Source organism: Urocitellus parryii, chromosome 1 (assembly GCF_045843805.1).
Source record: "Urocitellus parryii isolate mUroPar1 chromosome 1, mUroPar1.hap1, whole genome shotgun sequence".
NCBI classification, from domain to species: Eukaryota; Metazoa; Chordata; class Mammalia; order Rodentia; family Sciuridae; genus Urocitellus; species Urocitellus parryii.
Genome location: NC_135531.1, coordinates 256671912 through 256694180, shown reverse-complemented (window position 1 = coordinate 256694180; position 22269 = coordinate 256671912). Strand labels below are relative to the sequence as shown.

General features: G+C 38.7%; 1 protein-coding gene across 3 annotated transcripts; it reads left to right on the top strand.

The window, feature by feature from the left end:
• Window positions 1–1161: 1161 nt before the first annotated feature.
• Window positions 1162–19405, top strand: Idh1 (isocitrate dehydrogenase (NADP(+)) 1). 3 transcript variants are annotated; one of them, XM_077803401.1, is made up of 10 exons: window positions 1162–1311; window positions 2373–2442; window positions 4844–4981; window positions 7427–7718; window positions 10086–10191; window positions 11741–11918; window positions 13080–13231; window positions 15649–15789; window positions 16745–16907; window positions 18480–19405. In XM_077803401.1, the coding sequence occupies exons 3-10, from the start codon at window positions 4860–4862 to the stop codon at window positions 18568–18570; spliced, it is 1245 nt and encodes a 414-aa protein (XP_077659527.1). In that variant the 5' UTR covers window positions 1162–1311; window positions 2373–2442; window positions 4844–4859; the 3' UTR covers window positions 18571–19405. The 3 variants fall into 3 exon arrangements, with proteins under 3 accessions (XP_077659527.1, XP_077659536.1, XP_077659530.1); XM_077803410.1 differs by having other exon boundaries at window positions 1168–1246; XM_077803404.1 differs by lacking the exon at window positions 1162–1311 and adding an exon at window positions 1938–2271.
• Window positions 19406–22269: the final 2864 nt, after the last annotated feature.

The window sequence follows — 22269 nt, the reverse complement described above, 5'->3', positions numbered from 1 at the left end:
TTTTAATAAGCAGCAAGGGATAATAAACCACGGGAACCAGATGTGATATGGAGTAAAATTTACAATCTCAGGTGACCAAAGATCTGAGATTTGAGATGCAGATACACCCTTTCACTCTTTCATAACCATTTTTTCAGGAATAAGTAGACGTGGATGCTAATATCCGTTAATCCATATTAAAAACTAATAAATTGGCTGGGTTTTTGCTTTCTTCTCCCTTTTCTCGTGGGAAAAATGCTAGTGCCCTCTAGCGTCCAAAATGCACCTTGAGCATTTTGCCCTGCTTGTCAATTATAATCCAATGAAAGATTATTTTAAAAAATAAAATTTCGAACATTGACTCTTGATCATGCTATTATCCTACAAATAGCAATATAAAATACTGTTTTTCCCATGTTTTCTAGACTAAGAAATACACATACAAAAATGAATCTCTGGAGGAAATGGAATTTTTTTAAAAATCCACTGTTTTCTAAGGCTTCACATCTTTAGTGCAGCTACCTTGGAACCCGGATAATCATCTTTTTCATTATGTTTTAATGCAAATTGTAAATGGGGCTTATTATAGTATATGGTAATAACTGGAATTATAGGTGCATAAAACCCTAAAGATCTCGTTATTGGTTGTGGTGGAAATTATTTACTGAGGCAGGCAGGGTTGCTTTTATATCTGTTGCATCCTTTGCATTCTGGCAGCCCCAAAGCAACCCCATGTTGGCTGGAACACTTTCCTTCCAAAGGCACATTACAATCTACAGACCATCTGGCAGAAGCGGGTAGGGAACCCGCCGAGGTGCTGGTCTGGGTGCCTTTACTGCGGACCTGAAAACACGCTTCACAATGCTCAAGATTGGTACATGGCCGGGCTGCCGCAGCCTCAGCGCGGCCAGCTCCCCGGCCTGCAGGTGGCATTCACGTTCCTCGGCAGCTGGGCTTGGAGAGGAATCCCAGCTGCAAGGAAGCCCCTTCCCCCACCTGGAGGACACGGAGGTCGCCCCAAGTAATAAGCCCCAGCTTCCCTGGGCCCGCCCCTAGGCCCTGGCCCCGCCCAACCCGAGGAGTCGGCAGGCGGCGATTGGAGACAGGGGCGGGGCCCCGGGAGGTGGGCTGAGGAGGTGGGGCTTGGGAGGGGACAAAAGCCGGGAAGAGGAAAAGCCCTGACCCGCCCACTGGTCCCTGGATCTGTACAGAGGTGGTGTCACAGGCTGAAACAGCTGGGCCCAGTGAGGATTGCCTGTGTGTGCGTGTGAGTTTGAGCGTGTGAATAACTGTGGCGCCTCCGGCTGCTCGCCAACGTACCTTCCCCTGCAGGTAACCTCAGGCTTCGAGGGGCGGCCCAGGTCCCTGGCTGCTGTGGGAGGCTTTAATTCATAAAAGGCTGGAATGTGGAAAAGAAAGAAAGCTCAGGTCTTGGCTATGGAGGGAGGAACTTAGCGGCAAGGCCTAAATTCAAGTAGGGACAAATCCAGGTATTCAGCATGGGAAAGGGAAAAAAGGAAGAAGAGGGTGCTGGAGGTAGGGAAACCTGCTCTTGGGCATGGGAGGAAGAAATTGGGCGCTGAGGAAGTGGGATGCAGTGACAAGTGGAAGACCAGATCTGCATACGGAAAGGAAAATCTTGCTGCAGGAGGTTTCAAAGATGCTTAGAAGACCGTCTTGGATATAATAGGAAGAAAACATGCGACAGTGGGGAACTGGGTGCAAAGAAGGGTGTAAGCTGAGGACTTGGGCGTGGACAGCGAACTCAGGCTGCGAGGGACTGGCGGTGGCACATAGGCTGCGTCCGCCTGGGGGCGCGAGGGGGCGGAGCTCTGGTTTGGATCCGAAGACTGTTCCCTAGGACGCCCCGGGGCGTGGTGGGGGTCGGGAAAGCATTCCTCCCTTGAGACGGGATTTCAAGTTCTAGGAGGGCGTTATTCCGCCAGCTCCAAGTGTCTGGGTGTTAAAGGTCCCGACACCCGATAGGGAACATCAGGAGTGGAAATCTGGAAAGAGGAACCCGTCCAGATTCCGTTGGAGCCCTCTTGCACAACGTCCACAGGGACTTCTGCAAGCTCACAGCGTCACCCAAGGACGTACAAACCCCTAGGCCAGCTAACAGACTACGGACCAGGGACACACCCTCTGACGCACCCTCAGATGTGTGCACGCAGAAAGATTTGTACTCCCTCGACCTTTATTTGGAAGGTGGACTTGGACCCAAAGCTGCCCTTTGCTCCTCTGGATACTCAGCACTGTACTTTAAACCAGATAAATCAGGCAACCTGACTGGTATTAAAAACAGCTAAATCCTCCTGACGTGTGTGTGTGTGTGTGTGTGTGTGTGTGTGTGTGTTTTAAGACTTTCTATTCCCGGTTTTGTTGTGTTTTAGGAGATAAACTGCAGTTGAGTCCACAAGATTGAGAGGAGTTGGTGTGACTAGAAGTCCATTCACTGTAAAGGTGAGAATTCATAATTTCTCTTCTTCTGTACTTTCTTTGATGTGGCCATCCTGCCTTTAATTAGTTTTGAGGGCAAGCTAAGGTACTGCAATGGAATGAGTCAAGAATATTTCCAATGATAAATTGAAACCGCTTTATTTATTTTAGCCTAGCGTCTTCTCTGATCTGCAAGAGACTATATTTGGCCAGCAATTATTGTAGTTCTTAAACATAGCCTTTAAAAATTGGCTAAAAATTTGAGGTTAACAAAAATAAAATAGAGCAAGTGGCTCTTTTTACTTGAACTACCCTGTATTATTATTCCAAGTTTGTTTTCTGGAATTACACTAGTATGTCAGGAGATTGGAATTCAACTACCTTCAGATTAAATAAATGAACTGGTGGCTGTTCATTTATTGGGCTTGAAACAGCCCTTCTTTCAGAAGTTGGGGTTGGATGGACACAGAAAATCAGAGAGGTATAAGAATTCAGTGAATCCAGTGAGATCTAAAGCCCAGGGCATTAAAATCAAATCCAGAAGAAACACACTAATGCCTTACATTGTAGTAACAATAATTCTTTGTTGTTGTTGTTGTTGAAAGATGGTAAAAATTTAATACATAATTAATGCAGGGAAAACTTAAAATGTTCAGTAATGCATTATAACACGTAGAAAAATTATTGCAGAGAGTATGTTTGCATTCACTGAGAAGGAAACTAAAAAAAAAAAAAACTGTTCCTTAGTTTTGACATTTTAAGTACAGAGTCTGATCTATTAACTGTATTTGCCATCAAGGAAAAATAGCCCAGTCATAACTATTACATAATACTGTGTAAGAACATGGCCATGAAAATGTACTATCAAAACCAAGATTAGCTTGCCGCTGCTTTTATTTGTTATGTTTTAAAGCAAAGACAAGTATGAAAGTAGGATTAAGCATGACAGATTCATACACTTAAAGCTATACTATAAAATGTTCTTGAAATTACTGATAGAAGTAATTAACTCATCCACAAGTTTGCTCATTTCTTTTATTCTAGTTGAGTTCCAAGTTCCCTGGTAAGATATAGGGAGCCTCCTGAATACTAATAAGCAGGAATCTAGAACTACAAATTTGAGAAGTGAAAGTGCGCCTGGGGTTGGGATTATATCCTCATTTATCACAAGAAACTAAGGTTTACAGCTTACTAAGTATTATAATTTTTTATTTAAAGGCCAGAATGCTTTAGCTCAACTGTTCAAGAGAGACTGTTTTTCAGCTTCTGATCTAATCTTCTTATTTATTTTTGTATTTTTTTTTCAATTGATTTCTCCTGACTTTTCAGTCCTCACTCTAACTTAAGGGGTTAAAAGTAATTTGCAGTTGTGTTGCTGGGCAAAGTTTCTATTAAAGTGTCATGAGAAGGAACAGATTCTTTTAGCAGGCTCAAGGCCTGTGTCTCTTCGGGAATAAGCGTAAACCATGGTCTTCTTTGAAGGCTCACAGTTTCATTTCTTCCAAAGGATCCAGCTTTGTTCTTTATGGGATTAGATTAATTGGTATTTTGTACCCCCACATGCCATTTTTTAAAGGGCCATGCCTCCCTAAAACAATGCTGTTTCCCCCATCCCACCCACTAGCAGCTTATCCTCGCCTGTGAAGGGCCAGAGGAACCATGGAGGAGTTAGGATACTGAAGAACAAGACAGGGACATGCTTGGGTCCTGGGCAGGGGACCTTTCCTATTCAGATTTCTCTAATTAAGAAGTCACTTTTGTATTTAGCTTCACATCTCTGAAGCCTGTGTTGTCTCTAGGAAAGCAGAGTTCTACCAGGAATTCTTTATCTTGCACAGTTCCACCAGGAATTCTTTGTCTTGCACTTCTGAAGTTATCTGGAATATGGGTCATAAGAACCAGTTGAATCTCCTCAATGGTAGTTATTTTCACCAAAACAGCCTTTTAGGAGAAATACTAGCACTTGCTGTTCTGCTCATCTTATGGGCCCAATAAAATGAGGAATTGAATTGGATAAATATGTTCAAATAGGATGATATTGTGAAAATAATCTCATTTCATAAGACAAACCAATAGTTGAGAATAGTGATTGCATTATTAAGGACATGTACAAGGTCAGACACCCCTACCCTTTAGCAAGGTGGCCTTGGGCAAAGCTAGTTTTCTCTAAAGGTAAAATGGTTAAACAATTTCCATCTTATAGGGCTGACTAATAGGGCTGACACAAACCACAAATAAAGAACACAACACAATGCTTTATACAGAGAAAATTCTCGATTCTGATGGTAAATATAATTGTTATTTGCTTTGCATGTAAGAACTATTATGAACTGTTCTTTTAGTAGTCACGAGATTGTTTATATTTCATTTCCACTTTATAATGAAATAATGACAAGGCATATATCCAATCTGTTCTTCTTTTTAGATTTATTGAAGTAAAAATGTCCCAAAAAATCCATGGCGGTTCTGTGGTAGAGATGCAAGGAGATGAAATGACACGAATCATTTGGGAACTGATTAAAGAAAAACTCATTTTTCCTTATGTGGAATTGGATCTGCATAGGTAAATGAATTATTCCTCCATGAAGCTAGCAGATTCAGAAAGTTTAATCTAAGTTATTTCAGGGTGCAATTGGCTTTTAAAAATAGATGTAGCCATGTTTTGTGAACAAGGCTTAAATATACCTAATGAACCTTCTAATTTAACATTCTAGTAGAAAAACTGGATTTATCATTATCTAGAACTCAAGAATTGTAAGGGGAACAAATTTTGAGGGCTTTCTTACCTTGATTCCAGTGATGGTTTTATTTGTAATAAATCAGTGCCCATAAGTAGCACAATGAATTACTTGTGGAAGAGAAAAAAAAGAGAGGATGTAAGAAACAGTAAACTAAATTTTATCCTTTCAATCTCAATTTTCTATCATTCTCTTAATCAGTCAGTGGATGTTTCCTTTTCATTCTTGACCTTTCGCCCTTTCATACAGCTGCTGCACTGAAAGAACCCTCATGGTTCTCTGAGACACCCACCTCAAACCTAGTTCCCTTAGGTCATCTTTGTCTCTTTGCCCCATCTTTACAGTGTTTGGGGGCAGATGTGAAAGTATGTTCGTATGTTCTCTCATTTTTTTCTTGTGTCTTTTATAAGCGGCTCTTGTTTTTGAACATTCAAACTAAGTAGAGGCAGAATGTTTAAAAAGGTGAAGTGGCTAAAGCCTGGTATAGTAAATGTAGAGCAACACGTTTCAGACAAATTGTTGGCAACTATTAAGTGTCTGCCTCCATCCAGAAGTATTCAGAATGTGTCCTGAATACTTGCTTTGGTTTAGACTTTCAGTTAACTTGCTTTGGTTTAGACTTTCAGTTCTCATGCTGCCATTAGACACCCTTTTTAATTGTTCTAAAATTAAGCTGCTGATAATGTCTATATTGCAGCCACCATGTGGTGTAAAGACTGTGCTTGTAGGAGTCCACCAAACATACAGGGAACAGAGCATAAAAACAGTTTCCAAGTGGGTTGAAGAAGCATTTCACAAACTCTCTCCTTTTTCAGAACTTTGCATGACATTATGTGAACTTGCAGGGGTTTACAGGGTCCAGAATAATAATGCTAGCCTCTTTACTATAGACTCATAAGGCCTTTTAAAGGGGTGTCTTTATGCGTAGGCAGAAAAAAAAAAAAGTCAGTGGCTACAAACTAAAGAATTCTTGCAAGTTCAAATAAGTTTTAAGTTGTTCCAAAATTGCTGTTATTTCTGCTTCTTTTTGAAAGAAGTGTAGTGATTGATTGTTTTTGATTTTGTTTTTTGATTTTTGATTTTGTTTTTGTTGTTGTTGTTTTTATGAAGACTCAGTAGTGGTCCTGGCTATTTATTTCTTCTTTTCTTTTAGAAATGTTAAGGGAAGCAGAAAATCCACTAATTTTCTGGTAGATTCTTCTGATGAGAATCATACCTAGGAACATGAAAACTGTGGCCATCCTTCTTGTGGAGTTGGGATTAGACGTTGTCTATATTCAGCATTTCCTATGCAGGAAGATAAGAAAGTATATGGCTTTCTTAGATTTATGTGAATTATCTAAAGTTGAAGCATTAGACATTTTTTTTATTTGCGAATCAATCAAGATTGCTATTTCTATGTTTGCATCAGCAGTTGGGATATCTAAGGAAAGAAGATGTGAAAACTAAGAACAGAAATCTAGAAACTATTTGGTTTAGCAATTTTTGAGAGCTGAAAAACTTTAAATTCTTAGAGAACAAAATAAGTTATTCTATTATTTTGTTTTTACTACTTTCCATAAAATCATGTTTTTGTGTTCCATGAACAGCCAACATTCATTCAGCTCTGAATGACCTGCAGTATGGGTGTTGGTGTACGTTGAGCTAAAACTTTCTGGTGCATATGAAACTGTTGATGGGTTCTACTATTTATCCAATAAACTGCAGGCTTGTTTCCAGAACATAGAGACTTGCCCAAGAATTAGGGGAAGGTTCACCTTATGACTAACTGGCATAAATGAAGCAGTCATTAGTATTTTTTGCACAACAGTAATCTCTATACCCTTCACTAATGTCAGAATACAAAACATCCTTTAAGCCTTCCACCCCTTTATTTTTCAAGCACAATATTTACTAAGGGAAAATTAGGTGGTGCTTAGGTTTAACTTGTATGCTAATTATATAGAGGGAAGCCATGCCAAAGGGTTGTTCATGTGTTGTTATTGCCTCAAGATGGTGAAAAATAGGGGGCAATTTGGCAGAGTTCGTTGTTTTCCATTCAATTTCCGGATAGACAGCTGCCCACTAGCCTAGTTCTCTTGACTCTTTACTTCCTTCTTGAATTGTCAGTCATCTTCTATGTTTAGGGTACATCAGTGCTAAAACTTGACAGATTTAGGTGTCTTTGAGGCCTTTATCTTCTGCATAGCAACCTCTGCCTGTCACCAGTGGGGTCATGGATTATAACTTATTCATTTTCCTGAAGTATTGATACTTTTTTCCCTTTCTAGCTATGACTTAGGCATAGAGAATCGTGATGCCACCAATGACCAGGTCACCAAGGATGCTGCAGAAGCTATAAAGAAGTATAATGTTGGCATCAAATGTGCTACTATCACCCCTGACGAGAAGAGGGTTGAGGAGTTCAAGTTGAAGCAAATGTGGAAATCACCAAATGGCACTATCCGAAATATTCTGGGTGGCACTGTCTTCAGGGAAGCAATTATCTGCAAAAATATCCCACGACTTGTGAGTGGATGGATAAAACCCATCATCATAGGCCGTCATGCTTATGGGGACCAAGTAAGTCATTTGGGCATAATTTTCCATATATTTTTACATGGCCCAGCAATTCTGATTTATATGGGTTTTATCCTTATCTTTTGGTGTCTACACCCATTAAGCAAAGTTGCAAAATTTAGAAATTCTAGTATGTGTAGCTGTATATTTACCCACATTTAGGTAGAGGTAAATACACATAAACTTACTGTAGATACCCATCTCAACACATGATTTTTGCCAAACATGTTTTTTTCTTTCTTTATCCTTTGTTAGTTATATCACACAAATGGCCAATTATTTTTTATTTTTTTTATTTTTTAGTAGTATCATATGATCCTACCAGATCAGTGGTTTTCAATGCTGGCTGCATAATAAGATCCACTTATGAATGATTTATTGGTTTGGTTAGGTTTAGCTTTACCTTTTTGGTTTTTGTCTAATATCTGAGTCCCATCTCCACCAGCTGAAATCTGAATTCAGGCTTTTGAATCAGTTCCACAAGTGATTCTAATGTACAGAGAGGGTTGAGAACTACCAAATATGATATTAAACATGATAACTGGCTTAGTATTCAAAAGCAATCTAGTTAGAACATTCTTTCCTACTTGAAAAACAAAAATGGATTCTGTATTCCTATACAAATAGACTCATTGCCAAGTTAAGCAGAAAAGTTGCCAATTAAACAAATTCCAAATTGTGTTGAGACAGGTTTCAGATTTTCATAGAAAGAAGCTTATGTCTTACAAGAACCTTAAAAACAGGAATTCCCTAATGCTAAAATCCAAAATCCGCACTTCTATGTAGTCATCCCTGTAAACAGTGTGGCCAGGGAAGATGTTTCTGGGGACAGGGTTGCCAGCTCAGTCCCCAAGGAGTCGGTTAACTTTGTTCCACCCTGTGGCTCATACTGTCCCTTCATCCTGGCCAGGCCCCTCACAGGTACCAGAGTCCCAGGCAAGGATGCATAGGTGGCAGTTCTTACCAATTCGGTCTGTCTTTTTTTTTTTTTTTTAATTGTAGCATCAGTCATTTGTAATAAGGGACATTCTGTTGTTTAAAGTCAAGATTAAAATTTTCAAATGCCAGGTTGATTTGCTGTGTAAATGTGCATAAACCCTATGCAAAGCATTTACAGTGCCTTGATGTCTCAGTTCTTCCTTTTGAGAAATGGAAACAAATCAGCAACCCATAGTGAATGACTTTATATGTCATAAGTGTTCTTTGTAGAGTAGATATTTAATCTTTTTTGTTATCTGAATGCTCTTTTACCTACTGTTAGTATTACTATAAACCTATAGGTGTGGCTGGTGCTTGTTAATTCCTAACTCCAAGTCTCCCAATTAACCCAAGTCTTTGAGTAAGGTTCAGTGCACGAATGACTTGTGAATACCTCATGTATACCAGGTACATTTCTCCACTGGAATGGCTTATGCTCATGAGGGAGGTGAACAGGATTTTTGGGGGGTTCATCAACTGTCACAGCAGCTTCCAGATGATTTTTTTCATGTGGACAAGTGATAACTGGAACGACAGTCCTGAAAGTCTAAGTAAGGATCCCAAGTCTCTAGACTCAGGATGCATTATTTCCATTATATCACACTGACATCTTTGTAAGATTGATGTGAGAATCAAATGAGATCATCTTAAAGCATTTGATACATAGTAAGGACAAAGCATCAGCTCTATCATCATTTTCAGCACAAGTAGGATTATAATCCTCCCTGCAGGACAGCTTCCTCAGCCCGTAGGCCAGGTCGTATCTCTTCATCACCCTGCAGCATTTTTATTGATTTATTAGTTTATGACTCTCTGACATTTGAAAACTCTCTGTCACTTCTCACTTAGTATTGTCTTTATTAGGTTGGTAAGCTTCCTAAAGAAAGTATCTTGTGTTATTCTCTGTGTTCTCTGTATCAGTGCCCATAAAACTGTCACATACATGGTAGCCTACTAATAAATACTGACTGACTTTTTAATGTGCACTACCACTAACTAGAGGAGCTCTGGACTATCTTCATTTCTATCTCTTTAAAGATCTGCCAGATGTGGTGGCCTGTAATCCCAGCAACTCAGGAAGCTAAGGCAGGAGGATCCCAAGTTCAAGGCCAGCCTCAGCAACTTGGGAGACTCTGTCTCAGAGTAATTAAATAAAAAAGACTGGGAATGTAGTTCAGTGGTTATGCACCCCTGAATTCAATCCCTAATAACAACAACAAAAAAAAGGACAAGCTATATTCTCTTGTTTATCTTGGTGTCCTCTTATGCTCATGTGTGTTTCGCTGTCTCTCTCTCTCTCTCTCTCTCAGATATATATATATATATAAAATTTCCTTATAATTCCTATTGGGATATTTTTCTTTTTTTAATACCTTTTTCCTACTTATATAGTATAGAGCAACTGATTTTGTTGTTCCTGGGCCTGGAAAAGTAGAGATAACCTACACACCAAGTGATGGAACCCAGAAGGTGACATACCTGGTACATAACTTTGAAGGTATGTATGAGTCCATCATAAGCTACGTCTTCTTTTTTTAAAAACAAATGATTTAGAAACATTATTACTGTTTTTTTTTTCAAAATTAATTATGTGACTGCCTAAAAATATAACCTAATTCTACACTTCTACAGAACCAAAAATCTAACATAAAAAGTAGTTGGTTCCATGCCCTCCCATGGCATGAATAAGGCATGAAGGGTTAGTCACTTAACTGGAAATGCATATAGGCAATGACAAGGAGACATTTATGCATTTGTCTTAAAATATGGAGGGAAGATTGGCAGGAATACCTTATGCACAAATAGTATAAATTAAACATTAATAGCCCCAAATCATCTGTCATGCAATCCTGCCCTTTGCTCTGGTGGGGTTTGTATTTAGAAATGGTTGCATTATTTGCTAAGATTTTCTCCTTGCCCTTCTGGTAATTTATCCTGTGAAAGTGAAATATTTGTTTTTTTTTTTTTTTACTTTTCTCCCCCTACAGCTTCAAAGTTTCATTAGGGCAAATCCTACCCAAAAGTTGTTGAAAGTACTCATTTAAACAAACAAATTTTAAAATTTTTAAAAATTTAGGGCTGGGGATGTGGCTCAAGCGGTAGAGCGCTTGCCTGGCATGCATGCAGCCCAGGTTCGATCCTCAGCACCACATACAAACAGTGATGTTGTGTCTGCCGAAAACTAAAAATAAATATTGGAAAATTAAAAAAAAATTTAAACAAACAAACTTAAAAAAAGATAACACCTATATATCTTTTTTTTTTCTTACCTCCTTTAAAATAATGTCATCTTAATAGAATCTACTTCTGTGAGTTTCAGCACCCTGGGAGTTGGCATGGGTTCAAGTTTCAGTAATAACAGAGTTCAACTAATAAAAGTTGTGAAACACGAATGATTACATGTAGCGTAATTACTTCCACCAATTGCAGTAGACATGCTTAGTGTCCTTCTGGAAATTACAAGAATTTTCATTTAGTATTTAAAATGCAAATCTCTCTCAATAATTATGGACTGAGTACACCTTTAAGTTCAAAATACATGTTGGAAATTGTTAAAGTACATAAAAAACAAATTCAAAATTATTTGCCCATTTGTGAGTATATTTCTGTCACATTAGCAGGTTTTTTAAAATATTTTTTTAGTTGTTGATAGATTTTTATTTTATTTATTTTTATATGCAGTGCTGAGAATCGAACCCAGTGCCTCACACATGCCAGGCAAGTGTGCTACCGCTGAGCCACAGCCACAGCCCCCATATTAGTAGTTTTTGGTATTTCAGTATCTTTGGGATCCTGAAGACCATATGTTTTTCTTATTTCCGTGGCCCTTCCAAAACAAGTTAGACTATTCTTATCTAGAACTGATTTTCATTCTATCCTGTCCCTCGAAAACTCCCGAACTGTTCAGTTTGGAAGGCTACCAGGGACTTGAAGTCTAGGCTCAGCCAGGGGAGCCAAGAATTGGTATTTTGGTTGTGGAGATTCCTTTAACCTCGCTCCAGCTATCCCACATTTACTTTCTTTTTTTCTCTCATTGCTCCCTGTAGCGGGTGGTGGAGTTGCCATGGGAATGTACAATGAAGACAAGTCAATTGGAGATTTTGCACACAGTTCCTTCCAAATGGCTCTGTCTAAGGGTTGGCCTTTGTATCTGAGCACCAAAAACACTATTCTGAAGAAATATGATGGACGCTTTAAAGACATCTTTCAGGAGATATATGACAAGTAACTGCCATTCTTTATTCCTTTTTCTTTCTTTTGTTTCCAAGTAAGCTGGCATTTATGGTATAGAATTTGCATTTCCTTATCCCTTTGATTCTGTGACAAATCAAGTGAAAATCTTCAATAATCCTTAAATTAGATAAGAGCAAAACTAAGATTTAGCAGGAGTAAAATAAAACCACTCTAAATTGTTTTTGGAAAATAAACATGTTCTTAAAAAAGGGCCCATCCTTAACTTTTCACAGAGCCAGGATTGTTTGTTTCGTATTTGACTTAAGTACCCTGTTAGTGATAGAAAGTTCTGATTTGTCAAATATGTCAGTTTATGAGTCAGGCCCATTTTCTTCTTTCTAAAAATTATTGTAATGATTGAAACTCTACCTTACATGGTCTTTTGAACTTAAGTATAAATTTATAACAACCTCTGGCCCAGCAACCTGTGAGGTAAGCCTGTGTTAATTCTTCAGACAGCATCACTTCCTATGTTGTTCAGATGCAGATTTTTCTGGATTAAAAAAAAAATCTTTCCAAAGTCATTTTGATTCCCTCTTCCAACTATCCATCTGTACTAAGCCTAGAAACTGTCCCATAGTACATCTAGTTTCCTGAATGATATCATGTCATTGGAATATCTTTTTTTCCCTTTGTTATATTATTTTTTCTTTTCAGCACCAGGATTGAACCCAAGGGTGCTTTACTAATAACCTATATCCTCAGCCCTTTTTATTTTTTATTTTGAGACAAGGTCTTGCTAAGTTGCTGAGGGTCTTGCTAAATTGTCGAGAAGTTGCAATCCTCCTGCCTAAGCCTCCTGGGTTGCTGGACTTACAGGAATAGACCACTATACTCAGCTTCCTTTGCTACATTCTTAAAAGAATCTGAGTCTCAAGAATATGATCAGTACTATATTGGAAATTAGAAATTAAAGCAATAGTTGTAGTTGTATCACACCTTTCCTGCAACATGTGACAGGTAGCCAAATTGGGGTTTCATAGCCAGAGAATGCTTGAGCAGAGATTTAGCCTGTGTTAGAGTCCCACGTTTGTGCTCCGTCTACTGAAAAGGCTGCTCCCTGTCCCCTTCCAAGCCTTTGGAAGAAGCAGATGACAGCCCTGAAAAGCCAACTTCTTTTTTAATTGTTCTAATTTTTCTCTTATTTCTTAGGCAGTACAAATCCCAATTTGAAGCCCAAAAGATCTGGTATGAGCATAGGCTTATCGATGACATGGTGGCTCAAGCTATGAAATCAGAGGGAGGCTTCATCTGGGCCTGTAAAAACTATGATGGTGATGTGCAGTCAGACTCCGTGGCCCAAGGTAAGGAGCCAGAGCAGCAGGTGGAGGTGGATGGAGCCTGCTAGCCCTGAAGTCATTCCATGGTAGATCTATAGTTTGGGAAGAGTGATTTCATAGTCCTTAGTTGTAAAACCATGAAATGCTAGTGCTACAAAGCACCCAGATCCATCATTCATTTTTTGACACATAAAGAAATTAAGTTCAGATGGGGAAGTGAATTATTCAAGGTCACAGGAAATAAGTGGGGGTTTGACACTGCTGGCTCCAGCCTTAGGTTAAACGCACCTCATCCTTTTTTCCCACTTGAAGTTTTAAAACCTCCAACAGGTAGCCAACTACCTGGTCCAAAAGTCACCCCTTTTCCTGTATTTATTTTCCCTCTGGTGATATTATGAAAACCAAGTGTACCCAGGCAAGGAGGAGCAATAAAGTGAGTCGCCTGGGTTGTTGGGCAACTGTGAGCAGTATCTCCAGGAGTTCATTCACCTGGCAACAGGTCCTGATCATGCTCCTGCTGCCAGCCTTGAATCAGGCTGCTTTGTTACTGTGTGTGTATGTGTGTGTGTGTGTGTGTGTGTGTGTGTGTGTGTGTGTGTATAAATATATATATATGTGTGTGTGTGTATTTTTTTTAATTTAAGTTTACTGCTTAGCTTTTAACAAAGGGGATTGTACAAAGAAATATTGAGCAAAGTAGTCCAGGGCCATTCACAGAAATTCCATGCCAGGGGAATTGGCCAAATCAACAGAAATTCGCCTTTCCCTGTTTTCCTCAGCACCAAGTTGCTGCTCAGTTTCAGTTACTCTTGGTAGCTGTAGGAACTTGACTCTCCCCAGATGAATGTTTGCATAGGCTTTAATTATGTTTGTTTTCTCCCAGGAAGTACTACTTTTTCTCTTTGAAAGTTAAAGATCTCTAATCAGTTTGAAAATCAGTAGACCAGCCCCAAGATTACTTTTATATCAGATAACTGAATTACACAACTCTTTACCACCACCACCCCACCCCCTCTGTCTCCAGATCCTTGGTGGTTGGTACTAAGTACATACAGAAAGGTGCACTGCTTTGTGGTGACTCCACAGAAGATGAGGAGAGCTATTCCTTGTCATTGGAGTTCTGGGAGAGGGACCCAAAGTTATTCCATGTTTAAAGGTTCTCATGGCAATAAGAAGAGAGTATCAAAAGAAATATTTCAGATGTAAATGTCCAGTTATAAAAGTTTAAAGGACTATGAAGCAAGAGATCTGAAGTACCATGGGCCCTGATAAGAGACCTACTCAAGACCAGAGTCTGGTAGATCAGGTGATCTCAGCTAAATAGATGAAAACCAGCCCAGCTATCTTTTTGTTCATTCTTCTCTAGAGATACAAACTACTTCAGACTCAGGCCATTTCATTTATGTCCTCAGTTTTGACAATGGCATAAGCTTATATCCTAATATTAATAAATAGACAAATTCACCATGGTATGGTCCTGAATTCTCAAATCAATTTAATTTGAGTATCTATGAAGCCTCAAAGAAATACAGTGATATGGAAGGAACTATTAATTCCACACAGAAATTTCTTAACTGGGCTTAAAGATGACCAAAAACTAAAATGAAATTAGAGTAGATCCACTTGATCTCTGCCCACACAAAAGTAGCCATTTGTTTATTTATTGGAAGTTTACATTATTAACTTAATGAGAACTCATAGGTGGTGGCACAAATGGAGAAAGGGTCCCTTGAATTCAAGTGAAAAAGTATACATAAAAAAAAAAAAATAAGTGAATTAACTTAACTGCTGGAATATGGTTCTCTGAATAGGAAACCATGGAAGAGAATTGTTTTGTTGAGGGTATTACAGAGAACAAGGAAGAGCAATTAGAATGTTCTTGGATCTAATCCATCCTATATTTATGAGCCTTTTTCCCATCCCCATGAGTTTATAGTAAATTGAAGGCAGGAGACAACTCTTTAATCTTTATTTCCCCAGAATAGCAGAGTATCTGCATATAATAACAACAAGATATTGAGCTCTTACTGTGCAGATATTTTTCTAAGAAATATGAATATATATTCACAAATTATATTCATCTAATCCCACAACAACACAGTAAAGTAGTTCCTTTTATTATTCTCATTTTATAGGTAGGAAAACTGAGTCACAGCAGATATGAAGTCACAGAATAGGGTGAAAAACAGGCAGTCAGACCCCAAACCCTCCATCATGAAGCAGGTACCAAAGATAAGTGAGAAACAGCTCAGCTTCTCCAGATCCTTGACTCTGAGATCTGGATACTTCATTTTCTGAAAGGCAGAGGAGCTACCAATGACTCCATGTGCTCATGCTTACTTTGCTTACCAAGACCTGACAAAATTAAGTCTCTTGCTCTCAATGCTGAGAGACCAGTCTTCTCGCAGATGGACCAGTACTTAATGCTCTGCCACCTACAGGTTATGGCTCCCTTGGCATGATGACTAGTGTGCTGATTTGTCCAGATGGCAAGACAGTAGAAGCAGAGGCTGCCCATGGGACAGTAACACGCCACTACCGCATGTACCAGAAAGGACAGGAGACGTCCACCAATCCTATTGGTAAGATGGTGTCTACTCCTACATTGATTTCTGATAAGAGAGTGTTCTCCAAAGGAGATCTCCAGAGGAACTCAGGCACATTCCTTAGGCTACTCAATGTTTTGTGTGAAAAGTCATCAGCAAGTAGCTAATGAATTCTACTAATAGGAGCTATTTTAATATTTATTTATTTTTGTTTTAGTTATTGGCGGACACAACATCTTTGTTTGTATGTGGTGCTGAGGATCGAACCCGGGCCGCACGCATGCCAGGCGAGCGTGCTACCGCTTGAGCCACATCTCCAACCCCTAATAGGAGCTATTTTAACATGCTTAATAATGTTCTCAAAATGTGCTTTTCTATTTTGTAGAAGAGTATACATTACAAAAAAGAATATTATCAACAAGTGTATCAACTGTCCCTAGAGCAGTGAAATGTCACTGAAGGCTACACATCTAAAAGTCACATGGATAGATCCCTCCAACAAGGTGTCAAGGACAGCACTTTAAAAAGAGATAGCAGCCTAGAAAGAGGAGACCAATGTAGACAAAAGATAGAGAGACCTTTTCTAAGACAGTAAATGCCTTAAACATCAAGCACTAGTACCATACCATTAAACTGTAGGTGTTTTTTCCCCACACTTTTTATTAGTGCATTATAGTTGCATAATGGTGGGGTTTGTTGTTACATATTGTACGTGCACAAAATATAACAACAAAATTTGGCCAATATCACTTCATAGCACATTCCCCCTCTCTCCTCCCACCACCTCCTGGTCCCTTTCCTCTGAGGTTTTGGGGTGTTGGGGGGGTAGTTTCTATTTGGGAGAGTATTTCCAGGTTTCCTAAAACTTCTGCTCTATATGGATATCATCTAATAAAGCCCACAACCTAAATTTTTAAAAAATGTTCTGTTTGGGGGAATTGTGAAAGATTTGGGAATTCTTAGACCTGGGATGACTGTTTCTCTTTTTTAGCTTCCATTTTTGCCTGGACCAGAGGGTTAGCCCACAGGGCAAAGCTGGATAACAATAATGAACTTGGCATCTTTGCAAAGGCTTTGGAAGAAGTCTGCATTGAGACCATTGAGGCTGGCTTTATGACCAAGGACTTGGCTGCTTGCATTAAAGGTCTACCCAAGTAAGTATAAGATGCCCTGAACTCTGGGTCAGATTGCCATTTATCCTCACCAGCCTCAAAACACCAGTGTTTTTTGTAATTATGTAAATTGATATTCATCATCCTTTTTAGGGGTCAGTAGACATTATCTATGTAGTGTCAGACAGTGAACATTTCAGATTGTGTATGTGTATGTGTTGGGGGTTCTGGTGATTGAACTCAAGAATGTTCCATCATTGAGTTATATTTTTAGGATTTTTTTTTTTGTTTGTTTGTTTTTTTGCAGGGTCTTATTAAGTTGCCCAGGCTAGCCTTGAATTTGTGATCCTTCTGCCTCAATCTTCTGGTAGCTGGGCTTACAAGCATATGCCACCAAGCCCAGCTACATTTTAGTTTGTGGGACATACAGTCTTTTGGGAACTATGCAAATACTAAACTTGGCATCTATTGTTGTGGCAGGAAGGTGGTCATAGATAATACAGAGATGCATAGATACAGCAACTTGCCAAGTATACTTTTGTGTACAAAACCAGACTACAGGCTAAATTTGTTCTATGGCTGGGCTATAATTTGCTGATCTAGTTAACAATAATTGAATGAACAACTTATTTAATTTTAAGAAAATGATAGTCAATTAGAAAAAAAGGGAACTCAGAGTCTAGCTAATTCCATCCCATATTTTCTTTAATTTACAAATGAGAAAAATAAGTAGCACAAGTATAAGATGTTCATTGATTACCATCGCTTCCTTAAGTTTCACCAACCTTCAGTACAGTGGAACTTACTGTGCATTGATTGCCTTGGGCTTTTCTGAGGACATGGTAACCAGTATTCCATTGCATTAGCTGCTAATCAGATAACTCTCTCAAAGTCAGAGTTAGTTACCAGGACTCATCTTAAGAAATTTTAGAAAAAATTAACACTAATACCAAGTCCCAACTGGTATATCCTCAGAGATTTCAGTACACCCCAATAAAGTGCATATACTCAATCACTGCAAATTTCTTAACTTGAATTTCCATCGAGAATACAATGTTTGAAATGTTCCAATCTGTATAGTATATGTAGTATCTATAGGATCTTTGCAGCCTATTTGATGGGCGTGTACCAGCAGGATTATGTCAGTTAGTCCATTCTTTTTTGTTTTTCTTAAATAAAACACTGATGAAAACAAGAGCATTTAAGCTTTTTTAAGAACATGTAACGGTGAATGGGAATGTAGGTAAAGGCATGGCTATACTCTCAACAGGTTTTGTTATTTCTAAGAATTAAGGAGTAGGATGAGTCTGCTCTCATTGGATTAGTCTAAACTGAAACTTTTGATAGTTTCAACCTCAAAGCTACATGGCATGGTACCTACTGTGAATGTTTGTGCTTGAGCCTCCACTGCAGGATGCCCAAGACTGGGTCAGCCCTATGAACTGGAAACATAGTCATTGTCTGTATTCTTGTAGCTTGGTAACATTAATTTGTTGACTTCTAGAAATAGATAGAATACTATGTTAAGTAGTGTTTTTAGGATTTTTTTTCTCTACCTCCTACTATATTAGAAACAAACTAAATTTCCATCTTTTCTTTTTTCTCTCCTTTTAGCGTACAGCGTTCTGACTACTTGAATACCTTTGAGTTCATGGACAAACTTGGAGAAAACTTGAAGATAAAACTAGCTCAAGCCAAACTTTAATTTCATTTCTGGGCTTAGGAGGATAAGTGGTCTTGGTAACTAGGTCCACAAGTTTACATTTTTTTGTATTACACTCACAGGTTAAAACAAAATCAATTTTATAATTTGTTTGTAAGCTGGAGTTGATCTTTTCTATAAGTTTACACCCTTTTTCTTATATATACAGTAATTGCCACCTTCCTGAACGTGGCAGGGAACTCTTTTTAAATTGTGTTTTATTTTCTAGAAGCAGCCTAGGAGTTACTTTCATATTCAATGTTATTCCTTCACATGTTCCAATATAAATGACCAAAATCAAGAGTGCTCAAAAGGGTTAACAATAGCCACAGTATTGTTCCCTAAAATCTGTATAATATAGTACTTTACTCCCTTCCCCTGTTGTCCATGACTGTGGGCACTGGGAATTTTGGTGTTACAGATGTCCCAATATGTGAGGTAGCTACACATTGAACTTGCACATGACTAGAACAAAGAATGTAAGTGTAACTAAAACATGTTGAAGTCACTGCAGTCATTTTTTTCAAGAGCATAGTGAATGTGTCCAAAGTGCTAAATACTTTTGAGGACACTGGAGAGTTCAGAATGCAAAATAAATACTTCCTAGAGATTTATCTTCTGTATTTGTCTTTTCTTCCTCTTCCTCTGGCCTGAGGATTTTGCCACCCTAAATAGCATTTTATCCACGTGCAATAATGTAAGCTGTACCTTTTTTAGATTTCTCCTGGCCTGTTTCATTTGTTTTATATAAATGTGATTTCTCAGAGGTTGATATTAAACACTATTCTAGTCCAGTCTTCATTTGAACTGTTAATTTTAATTAAAATCAAGTGCTAATGACTCTTTTCTGGGTTTTTATTTATGCTTATGCCCAGCACATTCTGCCTCCTTGCCATAGGGATTTGATCTGGGGTTGGGGGGCTGGGGAAATCTCTGCTCTCAAGAATTAACTGGGGGGGAGGGGGGGATGGATAAGTAAACAGTGAGAGGTGGATCCCACTACATCCAGAGGAATGAGAATGGCCAAAGGTCATTACTAAAGGAGTAATTAGACAATAGATTCTGTCCATGCACCGCTGAGGAGTTCAGGCATTATCTTAAAGGTTAGTAGGGAGCCAATGAAGCCTTTTAAGAAGGAAGGGACATGATTATAGTTTCATTTTTAAAAGTAGCACTTAGGGCAGCTCTTTAAAAAGAATAGGTGATGAGGGGTAGAATGGTGGGCACATGGAGAGAGGAAAACCTTCTAATCCTGTTGGATTACTGCAGGCAGGAAACAGTTAAGACCCAGCTGGAGCAGTGGCACTGAGAACTGGATGAATCCCTGAGATAAGTTGAATGAATGGATACTGGCAGGGCACATGGGGGCTGAGGGAGAAAAACAAGTCGAGGAGGCTTCCCTAGCTTACCATACTTAGAGAAAGGCTGTCCATATCCCAGCATCTTTGAGAGGGAGGCCCTGTGAGGTTTTGCACTCTCATGCCTCAGAATTCAGTAAGCTGGGGTGGATATCTCTTGGCTATTTCCTGGCAAGCTTGGAGTCAGGCCACAGACACTTCCTTAGCATACCCACTTGTAGGCCCAATAACACATGGAGTTTTTCAGACTCCTGTGGGGTACAGCTAACTCAAGATGTACATTTGACCAAGTTTCCTCAGTGCTACCCTTGAGGTACACCCCAGTCTAAGCTCAAGAGCCTTGAACAGCCCCACACAGAAGAATATCATTAAGCAGGTAAGGCCCTGTGTCTTGGGCAATTTATCTCCAGTCAAACTGAAGTTAGAAGGCAAGGCACATGAGCCCTCTTGAGGGATGAGGGAATGGGATATCCATTCTTCTCATACAATCAACTATGTCACTCAGGCAATAGGAAAAAAAGCATTGCATCCAGATAAAACTATTCAAAAAATAGGCAATAAATGTTTTCATCTCCCATACAGATTTTTTAAAAAGTTTTTATAACTATAGTTATGAATAAGATTCTACAAAATTTAGAATTAACATGCCATGATATTTTGTTTGGCTTTGAGAGCATTGTAAACTGGTAAGTTATTTTTTGGCTAGTATTTGTTCCAATATAAAGATATACCAACAAATCAATTTTAACATTAACGCTTCTAAATCTTTTTTGTTTAATAGTATAAATTTGGATTAGAAGGACAAGGAACATCAGTTCTTTTACATAATTCTCTACTTGCATTTAATTCTCACTGAAGTCTTAAGAGATTGTACAACTGTTTTTAATTAGAAACCAGAAAATTAGGCTGATTAACTTAGAGTTGGAGCTGATATTCCCTTAAAGCCCCTTGATGTCCAACAAACTGGTGAAACTTAAGTTCCTTCATATTATTGAACCTTTGGCCTTTCAAATTACTTCAACATTTAAAGTTTACATCTAAAAAAAAAATTGTCAAATAAAATATATTTGCACTCTCCTTCTCATCTAAGCCACCATAACTATTAGAGGACCCAGTTCCCCTTCCATTGATATGATTTGAATTAATTTAAAAAGCAGGACTGGGGATGCAACTTAATGGTACAGAGGTTGCCTAGCTTGCATGAGGCTTGGGTTTGATCCCCTATTATCCCTTTGCTCTACATAGCAGCCCATGTTTGTTCAGCGTTTCATGGGGAAGGTAAATGGGGCCTTTGATCAAGATTGCAAAATACATTGATAGCCACTAGTGCTCAGGAATCTATAACAGATCGGGCTCTTTCCACCATCTGCCTGTTTCAGGTTTGGGTAAAAGAAGAAAATATCGAATGTTTTCTTTTGCCAACAAATGATAGCATGGGATTGGATGATCTTTAAGTCCCTCTATCACTCACAGATCCTGGGAGTTCATGAGTGCTGCTCCACTGGCCACCAGGATCAGCATCTTCCAAAAATACTTAATGTTCTAAAATAATCAGATGAGCAGATGCTGACCAATACCTCCACAGGGTAATGGTTTATTCTGAAACAACTAGAGAGTCCAAATAGTTGACCTGGAAAATGTGCTCTTTAGCAAAACATTGATGGTAGGAAGATCCAGGGACAGAAATGAAGAGAGTTCCAGACTTTGAAATTCTCTAAATGTTGCAGATACTGTTCCTTAGGAGGAATTTTTAACTGAAAATATTTAAGTGTTAATCTTAACAATTAGAATCACAGCTATCCCCTGTGTTCTACATGAAATTTTTCTAAGACACCAACTCATGACTTCCTATCTCCCACTTCAACATTTTTATATAATAAAAATTTCCCTGAAATTAAGAGCTTGGTTAAAGAGAGAGGATTAGAAGCTAATCTAAAAATAATAATGAAATCTTGATATTATGTCAACATTCAGTAAAATTGCTGTAGTCCTATCACTTCTCTCATATTGGAGGTTTTATTCCATAGTCCCTATTTTTTAATGTTAAGGAAAATAACTTCTGAATTGCTGATTGCTCTGGAAAAAGAAACAACTTTGAATTTCCATGATATCTCAGGCTCTGCAGGAGCCTGAAATTTGCAGGCATTGTAGCATTGTTTATAACTTTTAGTTTTGATGCTGTTCCAAACTTACAGAAAAATTCCAAGAATAGTATGAGGAAATTTTTACTATTCCACCATTTGATATATCATATTCTCTCCACTGCCCCATGCATGCAAATATGCTCTCCCCCTCCTCCCCCACACTCCCTGAGCTACTTTAGAGTAGTTTGAAGATATTTTAA